Source organism: Malania oleifera, chromosome 11 (genome assembly GCF_029873635.1).
Source record: "Malania oleifera isolate guangnan ecotype guangnan chromosome 11, ASM2987363v1, whole genome shotgun sequence".
NCBI classification, from domain to species: Eukaryota; Viridiplantae; Streptophyta; class Magnoliopsida; order Santalales; family Ximeniaceae; genus Malania; species Malania oleifera.
Window position 1 is genome coordinate 45,417,211 of NC_080427.1, and position 20,784 is coordinate 45,437,994.

The 20,784-nt window shown below is 40.2% G+C and overlaps 1 protein-coding gene across 1 annotated transcript; it reads left to right on the plus strand.

The window, feature by feature from the left end:
* The first annotated feature begins 2,136 nt into the window (after positions 1-2,136).
* Positions 2,137-9,374, plus strand: LOC131167735 (ATP-dependent Clp protease ATP-binding subunit ClpA homolog CD4B, chloroplastic). Its single transcript, XM_058126604.1, has 10 exons — positions 2,137-2,446; positions 3,429-4,025; positions 4,913-5,028; positions 5,121-5,243; positions 5,325-5,510; positions 5,884-6,099; positions 6,256-6,473; positions 7,626-7,701; positions 7,787-7,876; positions 8,107-9,374. The coding sequence occupies exons 2-10, from the start codon at positions 3,467-3,469 to the stop codon at positions 9,283-9,285; spliced, it is 2,763 nt and encodes a 920-aa protein (XP_057982587.1). The 5' UTR covers positions 2,137-2,446; positions 3,429-3,466; the 3' UTR covers positions 9,286-9,374.
* The last annotated feature ends 11,410 nt before the right edge of the window (positions 9,375-20,784 follow it).

The window sequence follows — 20,784 nt, forward strand, 5'->3', positions numbered from 1 at the left end:
AAATCAGAAAATTATATATAATATTCTCGTACCATATACTACAGTTTAATCGGTTCACATTTAAAAAATAACTCGCATAATCTAATCCCCTTACCTGTTCCTGAAAATTTGCCTACCACGTTTCCTGGAACGAATCCTAGTTTTTCCTTAAACTCATCGAGGAAAGGAAACTGGCAAGCCCAGAGGAAGGATAGAGGATCGGAGAGCACAAGGGAGACCCGAGAGAGTTTTAGAGAGAGAGAACTCCAAAACCCTGGGGGGGGGAGAGAGAGAAATTATTTTTCTAAAAAAAAAGAGCTTACACCTATTCATAGGGAAGCTGGCCCGGAGGAAACCATCGACAATTTTCCTGAAATTGCCGACGGTTTGACCACTTACCAAACCAAAATCTTCCTCAAAACCTCTCAGTAGTTGAAATCATTGATGGTTTTCCTGAGATTGCTAAAACCGTCAATGGTTTGGTCTCCAACCAAACTTTCTAATTAAAACCATTGACAGTTTTCCTGAGTCCTACAAAACTGTAGACGGTTTGGTACTATACCAAACCATTTACTTTCTTTTCTTTTTCTTTATTATTTCTTTTTTCTTTTATTTTTCTTTTCTTGGTTTGGGTTCCTACACCCTCACTCATCAATAGAGGTGAACATAATTCGGTTAAAACTGAATTTATCAAGTGAATTTGATGAGTTCAATCCGGTTTTCTTTATGTTGAATTTCAATTTTTGGTTCAATTTTTGAGTTCAGTTAATTCGGTTAACTGAATTAATCGAATAGTATAAATTAAAAATAAATAATTATATATATTGCATATTAAATTATTTTATATTATATATATATACTAAAATTTTATATATATTTTATATATTATAAAGTCAGTTAATCGATTTAACCAAAATTCGGTTCGGTCTGTTTTGAGTTCGGTTAATATGACATTTCGGTTCGATTCAGTTAATGATCTTTTTTAACCAAACCGATCGAATGCTCACCCCTACTTATGGACCATAAGGGGAGTGGTCAAACAAGAACCGCGTAGTTCATTAGACTGAACTCTCTACTCATAATTCATCAAGACTAAGGATGGATGGAAGAATTAGAAACACAATTCAAGCAAGCAAAGTCAATAAACAAACTATAGCACAACGACTAGGCTCTGTGTTAGAAAAGTTTTGATTGTGAGCTGTCATTCACATTACGATGAAAAACTCAACTCTTGAAGGAATTATTAATTGGGCAAACCACTATTTTGTTTGACAATATGTAGGGGTGTTTAATTGGTCGATTCAACCTAAAAAGAGTTTAGAGTCAAAATTATTTAGAGGAGAGAATCAAACCTAATAAGTTAAATGATAATAGTCAAGCCAAACTAACTGAATTGAGTTAGTTCTAGTGATAACATAATTAAAATGACCAAACAATTGGGTCTTCTTCAAATAACGCTATTGTGTATTATGAATTTGCAATATACTTTTTTCTAAAAATAAATTAATAATATCAACTTTAATAATATTTTCAAAAAAATAAAATTAAATATTGGAGTACCGTAGATAATCAAAAACTAAAGAAAGAAGATGATGAAAAGGAGGAGGAGGAGAAGAAGATAATTGAACAACTTACTTAAATCTTTTGAAGTTAACTAATTTGGTATTGAAGGTAGCTATGAAATTTGACTATATGAGAAATAACTAGTTATAAGTTATGAGACATTTAAATCATGAGAGCTCGATGCAACAACTTAAAAAGAATAAAAAAAAAAAAGCCAATAATTCTGGAGTTTCTTGGGAGGGAGAAATATGCTTAAATCTTTTTTTGACTTGGTTGATTTTCAAATGAAAAAAAAAAAAAAACAATTAAGTTTGAATAGATAAACTCGAATTTTTTATATTTTAAATAAAATTGAATTGATTTATTCATATGACCAAACAATTTCGAGTAATTTGAGTATGGCCGGCTTAACATGAATATTTAAATTTGCTTATTCCTAACAACATGAATATTAAATTTTAAATTAAAATTTATTTGAATTTATACAAAGATCAATATAATTTTACACTAAATACATATTTTATGTTAAATAGATCAAAATTATAAGTGAAGTCGATACAACTTTTCCTTCAAAATTAAAAAAAAAAATGCAACTTTTAATTTTTAAATCTCACAAAACTAAAAAAAAACCATAAATATCTAGCCCTAAGATAAAAATCACTAGGGAGAGAGAGATACGTGCATCAGCTTCGATCCAATCATCTGAAAGTCTCTGAGTACTCCCAACGAACGGTATCTGTGCAATCAATCATCTCTGTTCCTCTCTCTCCGCTGCATATATCAATCCTCACCCTCGCTTTATCGACACAGGGAGTGTTCTCTACTCTCTCTCTCTTGGAAGCTCTCCGTCTGCTTCAATTTAATCGTTAATTTTGGTTTCTTAGGCTCTGGCTGATTCAATCGGGTAACTGTTAATTCCTAATTCGAGTTTTATTCAGTTATGCTTTGCCCTGATTTGGGAATTGTGTTTGTGATTAGGGTTCTCGGTGTGAGTTGGTCTAGCATTTCCAATTTGCGGTTATGGGGTTTCTTTTGTTTTTGGTTGATTGTCTTATACGCCATACTCTGCTTTGTAAATTTGAATTCTGTTTGCTTGACTACATGTGATTATTCTTCAGTTCAGCTGTTCCCTCCCCTTTGAAATTTACTCTTGCTCTGTGCTCGATTATTCTTCTTTGAGCACCATGGGTTGATTGAAATTTGAAAACGAAGTAATCGAGGCTTTTCAATCATGTGAATATGAGTGCTTGCGTTGGTGAACTCTTGAAGCTTGTACTCAATACTACCAAGTGTTTATAGATCTGATTTATGTTTTTTTTTTTAAATTGATGCTATTAGTTTTTTATAGTCTACAAAAGCTTCTGAGTTAGTCTTGAACCACAAATTTTGCCCAAAATTGGTAAAAGCCGCCTCCAGCTTGGTGAAGTTCTGGCCATCACTCATCAGGCTCCTTCGTTCATCAAATTTTGCAGTTGGTCTACATTGCTGCTAGTTTGTGTGTGTGCTTGTATATGTGACTAACAGCTACGCAGCAATTTTTTTCTCTATCTTGCCATTGATTCCATCTTGTGTTTCCCACGCTTTTACAGTTTTTGTTATTGTAATTGTAATATTTTCAAACACATCCCATGAGGGTTTGTTTTATTATCTGGCTAGGTTGCATCTCAATGAAGCTTTATTTGTTACCCTCTAGCGTTTCATGCTACAGTGCTACACTTTACTCTTTTAAGAGGGTACTTCTAAATTCAACAAATCCCATGAAAATCGTCAATAAGTTTTCCCAGCGAACATCATAGTTCTGCATTGCGTGAGTTGATATGATGATTTATATATTATTTTCATCCATTCCTATGTCATTTCTGTTAAATATGTATTGATTTTTGCAGGATTTAGGTCATAGGACTATTTCAAGTTTCTTGGCATCATGGCTCATTCTCTGGTCCAATCAACGAACCTCTCACCTGTAAGTAGTGGCGAGAACAGTTGCCAACTTAGAAGATCTGGGAAACCCAAGAATGCTGTCACTATGATGTGTGGTGCACAGTCATCCCAACTTAGATTGCGAGATTTCTCTGGGTTGCGGAAATCTAATGCACTGGATATTTCCATAAAATTTGATTTCCATTCCAAGGTGGCAGCTGCTACATCTGTTCGTCGGGGGAAAGCCAGTCGAGGTGTAGCTGTAGCGATGTTTGAACGCTTTACAGAGAAGGCTATCAAAGTTATTATGCTCGCACAAGAGGAAGCAAGACGCCTTGGACACAATTTTGTTGGTACGGAACAAATTCTGCTGGGTCTTATTGGTGAAGGCACGGGTATTGCTGCAAAGGTTCTTAAATCCATGGGAATCAATCTTAAAGATGCCCGTGTGGAAGTGGAGAAAATTATTGGCAGGGGCAGTGGATTTGTTGCTGTGGAGATACCATTCACTCCTCGTGCAAAGCGTGTCTTAGAATTATCACTAGAAGAAGCTCGTCAACTTGGTAATTTCAATGCCTATCAAAGAAAAATATGATAACAATAATAAGCAATAAGAATTCATCTGTTAGGGAGTGTAGGAACCAAACTTCAAGTACATCTCTCACAACACAAGACCATTTTCTGTAGCTTCTTGTGTTCTTACTTTCCAAGCAATCTGTCGATTATAATTTCAGTAATTATCACACCTTGAAATGTGAATACCATGAGTGGATAAATGGTCTCTTATGGTGCGCAGAGAAAATCACCTTGGGGTCTATTTCTTTGGAGATTTAAGAAACTATTGGGGATGTCTTGTGGGAAAAAAGGTTAAACTCGATGCTAATACATTTGTTGCTTGTCAACTTAATGGGACCACTCATGGGTCTTAATTCTTTCATGGTGTTGCCATGTCAAGAGGTGATTGGTTATGAGGTATTAGTGAAGGGGCTGCTGGATGGGAGCTAAATTTTCCTTCGTTTTTGGAGAAACTTGTTTTCCAATTGGTTGTGTAATATATTTTTGTGAATACGTGGCAGGATGCAAGGAAAAAAAATCCACCTTTAGCAGTTTCTGGAAATAACAGCCAAGAAACATTGTGGAAAAGTTTGAAAGTAACATTGTACAAAATTTTTTACCTCGAAAGTCACAAAAAAATCAATCTTAATAGTCTATCTTGACAGAAGATATCTACCTTAAAGAAACATTGTGCAGAATAATTGAGTTTATCATTATTTGAAAGTAACATTGTATCAAACATTTGCCTTAAAGTCTTAAAGTCTTAATAGAAAGTAATCTAGAACCTTCTCTGAAACCCTTACTAGTTATCTAGTGTTTCATTTACTTTCAAATTTAGCTTCTTTTTAGTGTATCTATATTGTACCGAAAATAATAATAAGTTGCTATTCTCTAGGTCATAATTATATTGGATCAGAGCACTTGCTTCTGGGGTTGCTTCGTGAAGGTGAAGGTGTAGCGGCTCGTGTACTTGAGAATTTAGGTGCTGACCCCAGTAATATTCGTACGCAGGTAGGCCACCTTTTTTAAGGTAGTTTAAATGATCTTCAGCTCAGAATGAAATTTATTGACATTAGGAACATTATATTCGTGGATGCTTGTAGGTTATCCGTATGGTGGGCGAGAGCACTGAAGCTGTTGGTGCTGGTGTTGGAGGGAGAACCAGTGATAATAAGATGCCAACACTTGAGGAGTATGGCACTAATTTGACAAAGCTTGCAGAGGAGGTATTTTGGTATCTCTTTGATTGTGCATGGCATGAGGAAGCTGTTTTTTGTGCTGCATTGAGTTGTGTTCTGTGATTTTAGGGCAAATTGGATCCTGTTGTTGGAAGGCAGGATCAAATACAACGTGTTATTCAAATTTTGGGTCGGCGAACAAAAAACAACCCCTGCCTCATTGGAGAACCTGGTGTTGGGAAAACAGCCATTGCAGAAGGCCTTGCTCAAAAGATTTCTGTTGGTGATGTTCCTGAAACAATTGAGGGGAAGAAGGTGAAATGAAATTCAAATTATGTGCTCATTTTGTGGGTGTGAATTTGCAGTGCTTATGGCAGTTTTTCTGTAAACTTAAGCTGCTATTTTTCTTAAATTCTATGAAATGAGAGCTTATAAATCATGTTTATCATTTGCATAAGGTAGTGAGCAATTGTTGCTGCGAATATGATTCTCCCTAGGGATTGTTTTAATTTTTTTTTTTAAAAAAGAAAAAGAACTCTGGGAAGGAAGTTGCCCAATATCATTTCATGACTGTATCTGTGTACCACAAGCACACAAGCTGATTTTTCTTACTTTGATGATTATGGTAAAGTGCTTTATTTAATTTTTTAAAAATCTTGTAGAAATGAATTTTTGTTCTTTTGTTCAGGTTATTACTCTAGATATGGGGTTGCTTGTTGCGGGCACAAAGTATCGGGGAGAATTTGAGGAAAGACTGAAGAAACTTATGGATGAAATCAAGCAAAGTGATGAAATTATTCTTTTTATAGATGAAGTTCACACTTTAATTGGGGCAGGAGCTGCTGAAGGTGCAATTGATGCAGCAAACATCTTGAAACCTGCTCTTGCTAGGGGTGAACTGCAGGTCACTTGATTGCATGCACACAAATTCTTAAAATACTTGCAGTCTCACTTTGATGCTATGTTTGTGTGCTAGATTCCACAAACTACATTATTTCCTCTTTATTATAACCTACATGATGAATTGTCTGTAAGGCTGTAAGTAATTTCCATCATGCAGTGTATTGGTGCTACAACACTAGATGAGTACCGGAAGCACATTGAGAAAGACCCAGCTCTAGAAAGACGATTCCAACCTGTTAGAGTGCCTGAACCAACAGTTGATGAAACCATATTGATTTTGAGAGGCCTTCGAGAAAGATATGAGATTCATCACAAGCTTCATTATACAGATGAAGCCCTTGTAGCTGCAGCTCAGCTGTCATATCAATACATCAGGTGTAGCTGTATGCTTGCGTCATTGATTTCATCTTACTAATGCTGCTGTCAAAATGCTTTCCTTATTTTTATTATTTTATTTTATATATTTTATTTTATTATTTTGGTACTGGAAGAACATTGTTACAATAATTTAGAAGATGGCGTGGGTTATCAGGTGAGGCAGCTTTTGAACCGAAGCCTGCAATCTGCTACAGAGAGGCCTTACCACCAAAATTGTTGGTGCCTTTGCATGGTTTTATTTGGTTACATGTTAAATACTGCTGATAGGATTTTTTTTTTTTTTTGTATTTGAATAATAGCACTGCTGGTACGAAGCATAAGATCATAATAAGAATCAGCAAAGTCACAACCATTTGTTTGACAGCACAAAAAGGAAAATGGATTCTGCTTCACTTTAAATTCATTATTTCTTGAGGATTTTGTTTCATTTTTGTGTGTTTTCTCTTTGTTGCTGAACTTTGTGTTTTTGTCTCAAGCTGGGCTTAGTGTTTATGTCAAAATGTTGTGTTAGAGATTTAGAACAATTTGGAGGTTATTCCCCTCTCTCTCTCTCTCTCTCTCTCATAAAGGCAGGAGTGGATGCCCAGTCTGTGACAACCCTCATTGGGCATGAAGCCGATTTATGAGTTACAAGGGAGCTTGATTTTTCAGAACTTGATGCAGAGCCAAGCTTGAGTTCAACAATTTTAACATCTATTGAGTTTGAGCCAGTTCAAGCTCAACATATTTTGGTCAAGTACGAGTATCCCACCAAAAGTAACCTAACACTAAAGTCATCTGCACAAAATTTGGGGCCAGTTACATAAATTCTTTTATGCCCTTCAACTTTTTATGGAGTCTTTTAGGATATATGTTTGTCATGGCTCAAAATTTGATGTTGGCTGTCCACAAGACACACTCTGCCCATTTGGTCTGGACCTGAGATCTGATGATACAAATGGAGAGATCTGACGTTGAATTAAAGAATATTCAGTTAATTTCAAGCTAGAGCTTCTTGAGAATGAGGATAGGATGAGTTTCAAATTTTCAACATTCTGTATGAACTAATGATATTTCTTTGATTTTTTGAGAGCTTCTTGAACTATAAAGTATGAGTATTTTTCTTGGGATTTTTAATGTATTATCTAATGCATCTCAACTGCCTTCCAGTGATCGCTTCTTACCTGATAAAGCAATTGACTTGATTGATGAGGCTGGTTCTCGAGTTCGGCTACGTCATGCACAGGTATTTTATTTTCTTTCTGATTCATTACCATCTTTTATGCTTGACAAAATACTATTTTATCAAACCACTTGATTCACGCTTGCAGCTTCCTGAGGAAGCAAAAGAACTTGAGAAAGAGCTAAGACAGATCACAAAAGAGAAGAATGAGGCAGTTCGGGGCCAAGACTTTGAAAAGGTGATACTCTTTTCGATTACCCTAGTGTAATAATATTAAATTCTAGGAAATAGGACGCCCTGTGTAGATAATTCCAATTTCACTTCCTTAAAATAGACACTAAAATACTTGACAACTTGAATCCTTCACCCATCACAAAATTCTTGATGGCTTGTGACTAGATGCCTTTTGGATTTATCATTTGTGAACTTCTTTTGTTTAGGAGTAACCACTCAGAAAACTTTTGACAGGCTGGTGAACTACGAGACCGAGAAATGGACCTCAAGGCTCAAATTTCAGCTCTTGTTGAGAAAGGGAAAGAGAAGAGCAAGGCAGAAACTGAAGCAGGGGACGTAGGTCCTCTTGTGACAGAAGCAGATATTCAACACATTGTTTCATCTTGGACTGGTATTCCAGTCGAGAAGGTATCAAGTGATGAATCTGATCGCCTCCTCAAAATGGAGGAGACCCTCCATAAGAGGGTCATTGGACAGGATGAAGCCGTCAAAGCCATCAGCAGAGCTATTCGCCGTGCCCGGGTTGGACTCAAAAACCCTAACCGCCCGATTGCCAGCTTCATATTTTCCGGTCCTACAGGGGTGGGAAAGTCGGAGCTTGCCAAGGCTCTGGCTGCCTACTACTTTGGCTCAGAAGAAGCTATGATCCGACTTGATATGAGCGAGTTCATGGAGAGACATACTGTGTCCAAGCTTATTGGTTCGCCCCCTGGTTATGTTGGCTACACAGAGGGAGGTCAGCTGACTGAAGCTGTCCGACGGCGGCCATACACAGTGGTTCTCTTTGATGAAATAGAGAAGGCTCACCCTGATGTCTTCAACATGATGCTTCAGATTCTTGAGGATGGTCGGTTAACCGATAGTAAGGGTCGGACTGTGGATTTCAAGAACACCCTTCTCATAATGACATCCAATGTCGGAAGTAGTGTGATTGAAAAGGGGGGTCGACGGATAGGATTTGATCTGGATTACGATGAGAAGGACAGCAGTTATAATAGAATCAAGAGCCTGGTAACCGAAGAACTGAAACAGTACTTCCGGCCAGAGTTTCTCAACAGGTTGGATGAGATGATTGTGTTCAGGCAGCTCACAAAGCTGGAGGTGAAGGATATAGCTGATATAATGCTAAAGGAGGTGTTTGACAGGCTGAAGGCCAAGGAAATCGAACTTCAAGTCACCGAGAGGTTTCGGGATCGGGTAGTTGACGAGGGGTACAGCCCGAGCTACGGAGCGAGACCATTGAGGAGGGCAATTATGAGGCTGTTGGAGGACAGTATGGCCGAGAAGATGCTCGCTAGAGAGATCAAGGAGGGAGACTCCATTATTGTCGATGTTGACACTGATGGAAATGTGACGGTGCTCAATGGGAGCACGAGTGCACCTGAGCCGTTGCCTCCTGCCATTCCCGTGTAAAATCTATAATACCCATATGAACTTGTTACTGGTATAGTGGTATGTATGTACTATGTACGCTTAAATTTAGACACGGTTTATTTCTAGAATTGCTGTCTCTCTTGTGTATCCTCATGTATGTTTCAAAGCTTTGAAATTCTGAGAGGGAAACATTTACACCATTGACCTGATCCATGATGCTGGGTTTCGATCATGGAGAATACAAAAGAAAGAAGGGAAAAATCTTCTTGTACCAAAAATTGAATTCCCAAGTTGTTTGCTGAGTTTCAACAAAGAAAAAGTTAGTTGACATTCAAAAAAATTTAGGCATTCAACAAGAAACTTCCGCAGTATTTTGGGGCATGAATTTCACATGTTAGATTTGGATTTGAGTGGATTTGAACAAAGTTTAAATTAATTTTATATTACAAATTATTCAAATCTAATACAACTCTAAATTTAAGTCTCTGCAAATATAAATTTTAGATATTCCATAGAAAATTTAGGTATTTCATAGGTGAAAGAAAATAAGTTCCACAATAACACGACACTCATTCAACAAAAAGATTGTGATTTCAGTATATATTTTTTCATGTGATCAGATTTATGTACGTACAGAAACCCCTTAAGCTTAAATACTTATTCCCATTATTAGATGAAATGGGCTCTTGCTCAATTGATTTCCATTTGATACATGTCTGCATCCAATAATGCTTCCAGTGTGTACTTTTGATGACTTGTTTATTTGGAGCAGAGGTTAAGAATAAACCTAAAATTGATCTTTATATGTGGAAGATCACATCATTTTCAACTGGAGGCAAAGAAATTGCTTGCTCTAATGTGTTTCCTAAATGAAATAAATGCGACTTATGTTTGATGAAAGGAAGAAACCAAAGGAAATAAAAGAAATATAGTAGACAAAGAGAAAATGAATTATGCTATATTTTCTTATTACAGCGTAAACACTTTGCAAGGAGTATATATATACAGAGAAGGAGGAGAGCAGAATCTTTCCTGTAACAAACTTAATAACAAATAACAACAGAGAGAATATAATATTATAAAGAGACAAGAATTAGTTGGGCTGAAAATATTCTTCTGCTGAGGGTGGTTGAGTATCACTGATACGCCCCTGCGAGCCAAACATGTGTGGAAGAACAGTGAGGCTCGACCGGAGAGAGGCAAATCGAGAAGCAGATAAGGGTTTTGTGAAGATATCAGCCAGTTGATCCTTTCTTGAGAGGAAAGACACTTGAAGAGCTCTTGCTTGAATTCGATCACGAACAAAATGATAGTCAACATCAACGTCTTTGGTTCGAGAATGCATAACTGGATTCATAGACAAGTAGGTTGCGCCCAAGTTATCACAGAAAAGTGTTGGAGATGTGGATTGAAAAACACCCAATTCAGAGAGTAGAGATTGTAACCACAGTAGTTCACAAGTGGCATAAGCTAGGGCCTTGTACTCAGCCTCTGTGCTGGATCTGGCAATAGTGGATTGCTTTTTTGAGCTCCAGGAAACCAAGTTGCCCCAAAGAAAACATAGTAGCCTCCGGTTGATTTTCTGTCATCGAGACACCCTGCCCAGTCTGCATTGGTATAGGTAGCTAGGGATAAGGTGTTGGAAGGTTGCAGCAGTAAACCATAATGCAGAGTGTGTTTTAAACAGCGTAAGATGCGCTTAACACCCTGCCAGTGAGATAAGCTTGGAGCATGCATGAACTGGCAAACACGATTAACAGAGAACGCTAGGTCCGGTCTAGTGAAGAGAAGGTACTGCAAGCTGCCCACTAGACTGCGATATAGAGTAGGATTTGGAACAGGAGTAGAGTCAGTCGCAGACAATTTTGTGGAGGAGGACATAGGGCTGGTGATTGGTTTGCTATTCATCATATTTGTCTTGTAAAGTAGATCCAGGATATATTTCCTTTGACAAAGCATGAGACCAGCGGAGGTATGCAGACATTCGACCCCCAGGAAGTAGTGTAAGGATCCCAGATCCTTGATAGGAAAATCAGATGTTAGAGCAGAGATGAAGTGAGAAATAACTTTCGAACTGGAGCCTGTAATCACAATGTCATCGACATATATAAGAAAGTAAACTGTTACTGATTGCTGCTGATAAATGAATAGAGAGGTATTTGACTTTGAAACAGTAAATCCAAGTTCCAGCAGCCGAGAGTTAAGCCTAGCATACCATGCTCGAGGAGCCTGTTTAAGACCATAGATCGCACGGTTGAGTTTGCAGACATAATAAGGAAATTGTGGATGAATGAATCCAGGATGTTGAGTCATGAACACTTGCTCATCTAAGTTGCCATGTAAAAAGGCATTCTGAACATCTAATTGATGAATCGGCCAGCCAGATGAGACTGCAATGGCGAGAACTAACTTGATTGTAGTAGGTTTGATCACAGGGCTAAAAGTTTCAGTGTAGTCCAAACCTTTGAGTTGGCTGTAACCTTTGGCTACCAGGCGAGCATTTCGTCTCTCAATGGAGCCATTGGAAAAATGCTTAGTCTTAAAAATCCAGCGACAACCAACAACATGTTGATTGGGGGTAGGAGGAACAAGGGACCAAGTGTTTGTGGACATCAGGGCATCAAACTCAATTTGCATCACTTGTCGCCATTTAGGAAATATAGAAGCTTGAGTAACAGAGGTGGGTGGGTTCCTCTGGGACAACAACAGTAGTGGCATGGGCACGAGGCGAGGGCCAAGGAATGGTGCCATCAGTTCGAATTTTAGGGAAAGCTTTGTTTGCTCGGGCTCTTGTGTGCGTGGGATGAAAGGACGTGGTAGGAATCGTAGAGGGAGAAGGAGAAGAGGGCGAACGAGACTGTGGTGATGGTGAGGAGTCGAGGGAAGCCCTAGGTAAATGCTGAGATGAAGACACGGTAGCAGGTGAGACAGGTGGGAGTTGAACTTGGGAGTGAGGGATGAAAGAGTATGTCAGAGGCCCAGTGTTGCTGGGAGGAGATGATGGGCCGAGCCTAGTTCGAGATATAGAAGTGGGGGAATATTTAGTGGGCTGACTGAAAGAGGGTAGTGAAGTGTGAGATGGAGTGGGCTGGGCTGGACTTTGTTGAAGAGAGCGGAAGCTAGAATCTGCAAAGGGAAAGACAGATTCATCAAATAAAACATCCTTGGAAATGTACATACAGCCAGTTGGAACATGAAAGCACAAATAGCCATGATGAGAAGAACTGTAGCCGAGAAAAACACAAGGAAGGGATCGGAAATCCATTTTGTGTTGATTATATGGCCTAAGATTAGGCCAACATTGACAGCCGAAAGTTTTTAAAAAAAGATAATCAAGTTTGTAATGAAATAAAACCTCGAATGGGGATTTGTGATTTAAAATGAGGGAGGGTAGACGATTAATTAAAAAAACAGCAGTAACGAAAGCATCAGACCAATAGGATTGGGGTAAGGAGGAATGAGCAAGAAGGGCAAGACCGGTTTCCACAATGTGCCTATGTTTGCGTTCAACTGAGCCATTTTGGGAATGAGCATGGGGACGAGATGCAATGACAAATGCCAAAAGATTTTAACACATTATTAAGAGTCTGAAATTCACCACCCCAATTAGATTATAATGAATGAATTTTTGTATTAAAGAGATTTTCTACATGGCATTTGAAAAACAAAAAAACAGAGGCTACATCAGATTTATGTTTTAACGAAAAAATCCAAGTAAATCGATTGTAGTCATCAACAAAGGAAACATAATAACGAAAACCACCACGGGAGATCACTGGTGTAGGGCCCCAAACGTCGAAGAAAATGAGATGGAGTGGGGTAGATGAACGATGAGTTGAACGACCATGAGGGAGCTGGTGAAGCTTGGCCTTGCAGCACGAAGAGCATAAACCCAAAGAGGAAGAGGAAGTGGTGGGTAAAGACATCTGAGAGATGAGTTTGTGTACTAATTGCATTGATGGATGACCAAGACGAGAATGCCATTGAGATGAGGAGACATGCTCACCAACATGAGCTTGAGGAGAGGAAGGTGGGAACACATACATGCCATCCTTAGTAGAACCGCGAAGGAGAACCTGCTGAGTTTGGGAGTCCTTCACACAAAAAAAGGAATTGTGAAATTTAAAGAATACAGAGTTATCCTCATATAATTTGCGAACTGAAATTAAATTTTTAGAAATTGAGGAACATGGTAGAGTTGGGAGAGGAGAATACTGCCATCAGAGGAAGGTATGGTGGAGCTGCCAACATGATGAATTGGGAGTGAAGAGCCATCACCAACTCGTACTTGGTCATCACCTTTGTATTCTAAAGGGTTGAGAGAGAGATTGGAGAAATCATGGGTGAAGTGGTGGGTAGCAGCAGAATCGGGGTACCAATTGGGATCTGTAGGTGTGGAAGGGGGTTGCTGAAATTGTGGCCCAAAAGTTAGGTGAGCAGAGAGGGAAGGTGGTGGAGGAGATTGGTAGCTGTAGTTGAATCTGTGATAACAGGAGATGGCGGTGTGGCCTGTAACGACCTGCTCCTTTTTCACATATATATATATATATATATATATTTTTTTTTTTTATATAAATAAATTATCATCACATCATACATTCCAACTCAGCAGGTCACAATCCACCTGGGCCCGTGGACACCAGGGATATAACAAAACATACAGCAGAAGCCTACGCAGCAGAAAGTATAAAATAATATACATCTCATCATAATGTGCATAACACATACCAGAGTCACTACAATTACTATCTCACAGTATATACATCTCAAAAATGAAATCTAGGGACAATCGCCCACAAAACCTAACTATCCCTACCAAAAACTTACCCTTCCAAAGAGGCAAACAACTGATCTAGATCAGCGGGGCTTTTCCCGCTCTCCTATCAGGGGCTCCTGAAAAATGTATAAGATTTAGGGGTGAGACACCTCTCAGTAAGGGAAATAAACTAATACTAGTGTGTGGCAACATGAGTATTCTGTGTTCTACATATACCATACATAACATATTCAATACTGTTTATCAAATCTGGGAAAACATATGCATATCAAAACATGGCAGAACATACTGCATTTTCATAAACATTTCTCATCTCATATCATAATAATAATAACATAAAAACAATCCTGGTAGGTTAGCTGGCTGTTGTCATGTATTACCCCCACATGACTGGGTTGTGTGACCCGAAGGCGGGACCTGACAATGGTTGGCCGACCACTGCCAAGTCAAACAGTAGTCTGTAGGTCCGATGAGTCTACTTAGACTGGTCCGTACACCAGGGGCGATAACAGCACACTTCTTGAAAATAACCACATCGACCATCCAATCTCACACCACTCCGTACAGTGGCGTTAACACAGATATCATGATCACGAGGACCATGGACACATAGCAACGGTACCGTGCAAGTGCTAGCCTAGACCAAGCCAACTAGGTTCTGATATCATATACATATACTAAAACCGTGATACATAAATATCTCATATCATTTATTTTCACATCAATCATATCATTTCACATATATACATGTATCATGAAAATCATCGACCCGTACGCCGGTATTACACATTTTATCATAGCTTGGCCCGTACGCCGGCAAATCACATAGCACAGCCCGTACGCTGGCAAACCACATAGCACGGCTCGTACGCCGACAAATCACATAGCACCGCCTGTACGCTAGCAAATCACATAGCACGGCCCGTACGCCGGCAAATCTCATCCACATAGCACGGCCCATACGCCGGCAAATCACATATACATATAAAAATATCTCGGCCTGTATGCCGGTTTTCCATCATAGAAATCCATATCGTCCCCATTCAAAAAAAAAAAAACAGTATTTCACAACATTTTTATACTCATGCCACACTAAACAAATTTTCTACGTATTCAACATATCATCATTTAAATAGTATTTTCCAAATATAAATCATATATATAAATATATTTATTTTTCCTGAAACCAGATGCTACATATATATACATACATTTTCTCAAAACAAAACTAGTTTAGTTTATCCCCTTACCTGATTCCTGAAAAGCCCCTAAGAAAATCTTCCCTGTACCCACAAGGTTCTCAACTCAACACCCTGAAAATGAAAACTCGCAGAATTAAAGTTTAGTATTTTCGTACGTACAACTTTTTTATAACTACCACTAAGTCAAATTCGACTTAAAAAGTCTTACCTCAACTTAGGGATGATTCCCAACGTTCCCAATCAACACCTTGGAACTGAAAATTTTCAGTATTAAAGTTCAGTATTTTTACGCCCATATCACTTTCTTCAATTGTCAAAAATCCAAATATTGAATATAAAGTCTTACCTTGGATTTGGGATGAAATCCAACTTCGTTTCCCTGACGATCCACTCCGGCAGACTTGTACAGAACTTCGCCAGGAGCGTCGTGGTGGCTTCGGTTTGTTGATCCGGCGTAAAATTAGCCCGAAATCGAAGAGAGAGAGAGAGAGAGTCGTAGGAGAGAGAGAGAGAGAGAGAGAGAGAGAGCACTTCCAAAAAAAAATCCAAGTAAGCTTCTTGAAGAAGCTTTCCACTTTATATATATATATATATACCTTTAACCTTTATATTAAATGCATATCATAATAACTTACTTATAAATATATATATATACACACACACACACACACATATATATATATATACATGCTTCAATATATATATATATATATATATATATATATATATATATTTTCCTTATCATACTATTCATTTTACTTGTTAATTTAATTAATTAATTTTATTTTATTATTTTATTATTATATATTTTTTTAAAATTTTATTTTTTTCCCGGTTACTACATTCCTCCCCCCTTAAAAGAATTTCGTCCTCGAAATTTACTGTTTTCGTAACTCACTATCCTTTAATCAGGAAAAAGGGTCTACTCATTTTATTACCTACCCTCACTTATGGCGGAGGAATACCGTGGTTACATTTCGAGTCTTGGAAGATTACATATACAAAAGAAAACCATTCTCCCAAAACTAAAGTACTACACTATTCAACCATTACATGTATCTGCAACAGAAAACTACTTAACTATTTACATTTATTCACTCAGACTTCTTGAAATAAATGCGGATACCTCTGCTTCATCTGCTCCTCGGACTCCCAAGAAGCCTCTTCTACTACATGATTCCTCCACAAGACTTTTACTTGAGGAATCGTCCTGTTACGTAGCTCTTACACTTTCCTATCCAGAATCTGTATTGGTACCTCCTCATATCTCAGTGAATCACTAAGCTCCAACTCATTATAATTGATGACATGAGAAGGGTCTGGGACGTATTTCCTCAATATAGCAACATGAAATACGTTGTGAATCCTGGACAATACAGGTGGCAAAGCTAGCCTGTAGGCTACCGGTCCCACTTTATCTAGAATCTCAAATGGACCGATAAACCTATGACTAAGTTTACCCTTCCTCCCAAATCGCATAATCCCTTTCATCGGAGCTATCTTCAAAAATACGTGATCACTTACGTCAAACTCTAAATTCCTGCGGCGATGGTCGGCATAACTCTTCTGTCGACTCTGAGCTGCACTGATCCTGTCCCTAATAAGAAGAACTTTATCATATGCCTGCTGAACCAGCTCTGGCCCCACTACTCGCCGCTCACCCACTTCATCCCAGAACAAAGGAGAACGACATCTCCTACCGTACAGAGCCTCAAATGGTGCCATGCTAATGCTAGACTGATAACTGGTATTATATGCAAATTCTACTAATGGCATGAATTGAGTCCAACTACCCCCAAAGTCTAGTACACACGCTCTGAGCATGTCCTCTAATATCTGTATCGTCCTCTCAGTCTGCTCGTCTAACTGAGGATGGAATGCCGTACTAAACGATAACTGAGACCCCAGAGCCTCCTGCAGACTCCTCCAAAATCGTGATGTGAATCGTGGGTCTCAATCCGACACAATAGATACAGGCACCCCATGAGAACGTACTATCTCCTGAATGTAAATCTCCGCTAAACGGTTGAGGGAGTAGCTGATCTTGATGGGAATAAAGTGGACGGTCTTCGTCAATCGATCAACAATCACCCAGATGGCATTATGACCATGTAACGTCGTCGGCAGTCCTGACACGAAGTCCATCGATATGTGATCCTACTTCCACTCCGGGATGAATAACGGCTGCAACTGCCATGCCGGTCTCTAGTGTTCAGCCTTTACCTGCTGGCACGTCAAACACTGCCCTACATACTCGGAAATCTCTCTCTTCATACCACTCCACCAGTATGACTCTCGCAGATCTCTGTACATCTTCGTACTACCGGGATGAATTGTATACAAAGATCTGTGAGCCTCCTCTAGAATAGTCTTCCTGATCTCAGTATCGGCAGGAACACATAATCTGGAACGGAACTGCAAAACTCCGTCATCTGCGATACTGAACTCCTCCCCCTGCCCACTTTGTACTCTGTCTATCACCTCCACTAGCTCTGGATCTTCCTTCTGGGTAGCTTTAATTCTCTCCTGCAGGGTAGGCTGTACCACTAGGCTGGCAATACATACTGGGAGATCACTCTCCACCAACTCTATGCCGAGTCTCTCCAGATCCATTATGATCGGATGCTGGATCCCCATAGCCGCCAACACTGGCTCCCTGGATTTCCTGCTCAACGCATCAGCTACCACGTTTGCTTTCCCTGGGTGATAACTGATGGTACAATCAAAATCCTTAATCAGCTCCAACCACCTTCTCTGCCTCATATTCAGTTCTTTCTGCATAAAGAAATACTTCAAACTTTTATGGTCGGAGAAGATCTCACACTGCTCACCGTACAGGTAATGCCTCCAAATCTTCAGTGCGTGTACCACTGCAGCCAACTCAAGATCATGGGTAGGGTAGTTCTTCTCATATTCTTTCAATTGCCTGGATGCATACACCACTACCCTGCCATGCTGCATTAATACACAGCCAAGTCCCTTCAAGGACGCATCACTATAAATGGTATACCCTTCACCCCCACATAGGATGATCAACACTGGTGCTGTGACTAGTCTCTGCTTCAGCTCCTGAAAACTCTGCTCACAACTATCGTCCCACTCAAATCTAACATTCTTCCTCGTCAGTCGTGTCAAGGGCCCTGACAAAGCTGAGAATCCCTCAACAAAACGACGGTAATAGCCTGCTAGCCCCAAGAAACTCCTGATCTCCTGGACATTTCTCGGTCTAGCCCAATTCACTACAGCCTCAATCTTGCTAGGATCCACAGAAATACCGCCTCCAGATACAACATGCCCCAAGAACACGACCTTCTCTAGCCAAAATTCACATTTACTGAACTTGGCGTACAACTTCTTTTCCCGAAGTGTCTGCAAAACCTGCCTCAAGTGCGTCTCATGCTCCTCATAGTTCCTAGAATAGACCAGTACATCATCAATAAAAACAACAACAAACTGGTCTAGGTATTGGTGGAAGACTCTATTCATCAAGTCCATAAATACCGCAGGAGCATTCGTCAAACCAAACGGCATCACTAGAAACTCGTAATGCCCATACCTAGTCCTGAAGGCCGTCTTTGAGACGTCTTCTGCTTTCACCTTCACCTGATGGCAGCCAGATCTAAGGTCAATCTTCGAATACACCCGTGTACCCTGGAGCTGGTCAAACAAATCATCGATACGGGGTAGAGGTTACCTATTCTTGATTGTTACTTTATTTATCTCCCTATAGTCTATACACATCCTCATAGTCCCATATTTCTTTTTCACAAACAAAACTGGAGCTCCCCACGGAGATACACTGGGTCGTATGAAGCCCTTATCTAGCAGATCCTGCAACTGATTCTTCAATTCTGCTAACTCCACTGGCGCCATTCGATAAGGTACTTTAGAAATTGGCGCTGTACCGGGAGGTAGATCAATAGAGAAATCCACCTCACGGTTGGGTGGCAAGCCTGGTAACTCATCTGGAAAAACATCCACAAACTCCTTCACTACAAGCATGCTAGCAAGTTTCGACTCATTCTCTGACATCTCTTTCACAACCGCCACAAACCCCTGACAACCACTCAGCAGTAGTCTCCTGGCCTGAATAGTTGAAACTAGCTGAGGCGGGGATTGTACATGCGACCCTACAAACTTGAATTCTGCTTCCCCCGGGGGTCTAAATATCACCTCTCGTGCACGACAATCTATGCTGGCAAAATTAGATGCTAGCCAATCCATGCCAAATATAACGTCAAACCCATGCATGTCTAACACTATCAAATCAGCAGAAAATGTTTTCCCCTGAATCTCTACTGGGCAGTCGCGGAGTACCCTACCACACCTCACTACCGACCCAGTCGGTGTAGATACCAACAGTTCAACATCTAATGATTGTGTTTCAGTCTCACATAATTTAATACACCCCAAGGACACAAACGAGTGTGTAGCTCCTGAATCAAATAATGCAATAACTTTAAAAGAAAGCATAATGACCATACCTGTCACCACGTCACCTGACGCCTCAGCCTCACCCGGCGTCAGAGTAAACACCCTAGCTGGAACCGTATTCCTCTGCTGGCCCCCCCGTGGTGCTTGATAACCTCCCCGGTATGGTCTAGGAGCTGGAACTGCATCTGGTGGAGTAGGGCAGTCTCGTACCATGTGCCCCGATCTACCGCAGCGATAGCACACCGGAGCTGCATCTGGCGGGGTAGGACAATCTCGCACTATATGTCCCGATCTACCGCAGCGGTAGCACACTACACCACCAGCTCGACACTCTCCCCAGTGCCTCCTACCACAAGTCTGACAAACTGGAGGATCCTACCCTGTCTGCACCTGTCGTCCTCCCGTCTCCTGTCTCCACCCTCTACCATGATTACCCCTCCTCCACTGACCCGGCCTGTGACCCTGCTGGTAGCTCGTAGATGCAGATCTCTTCCTCTGTCCCTGCTCATCCGCATCAAGACGCTCACCAATCTCTGCCAAGGCCGCCCTGTCGACCAACTCAGCGAAGTCCTGGATCCGCAGCACCACCACCTGCCTAAATATACTCCGCTTCAAGCCTCTCTCAAACTGCCTCGCCTTCTTCACCTCATCAGGAACAATGTATGGGGCGAATCGAGAGAGCTCGATAAAACGTGCTGCATACTGCTGGACGGATAACTGTCCCTGCTTCAGACTTAGGAACTCTTCTACCTTAGCCTCCCTCACAGTAGCTGGAAAATATCTGTCAAAGAACAGATCTTTAAACCGGTCCTATGTCATAGCTATTGGAGTCACCCTCTGCTACTCTAATAGTCTCATCGCAGTCCACCACCTCTCAGCCTCTCCTGTCAATTAATAGGTGGCAAAGAGGACCCTCTGTTCCTCAGTACAATGCAGCACAGCCAAGATTTTCTCAATCTCCTACATCCAGTTCTCAGCGGCTACTGGATCAACTCCACCTGTGAACGCCGGAGGATTCATCTTCGTAAATTTCTCTATAGTGCACCCATGGCCTGTAGATGGACCACTCTGCTCCCTCGAGCTCCTAGCAATCTCAGCCATAACTTGCTGAGCCACGCTACGTAA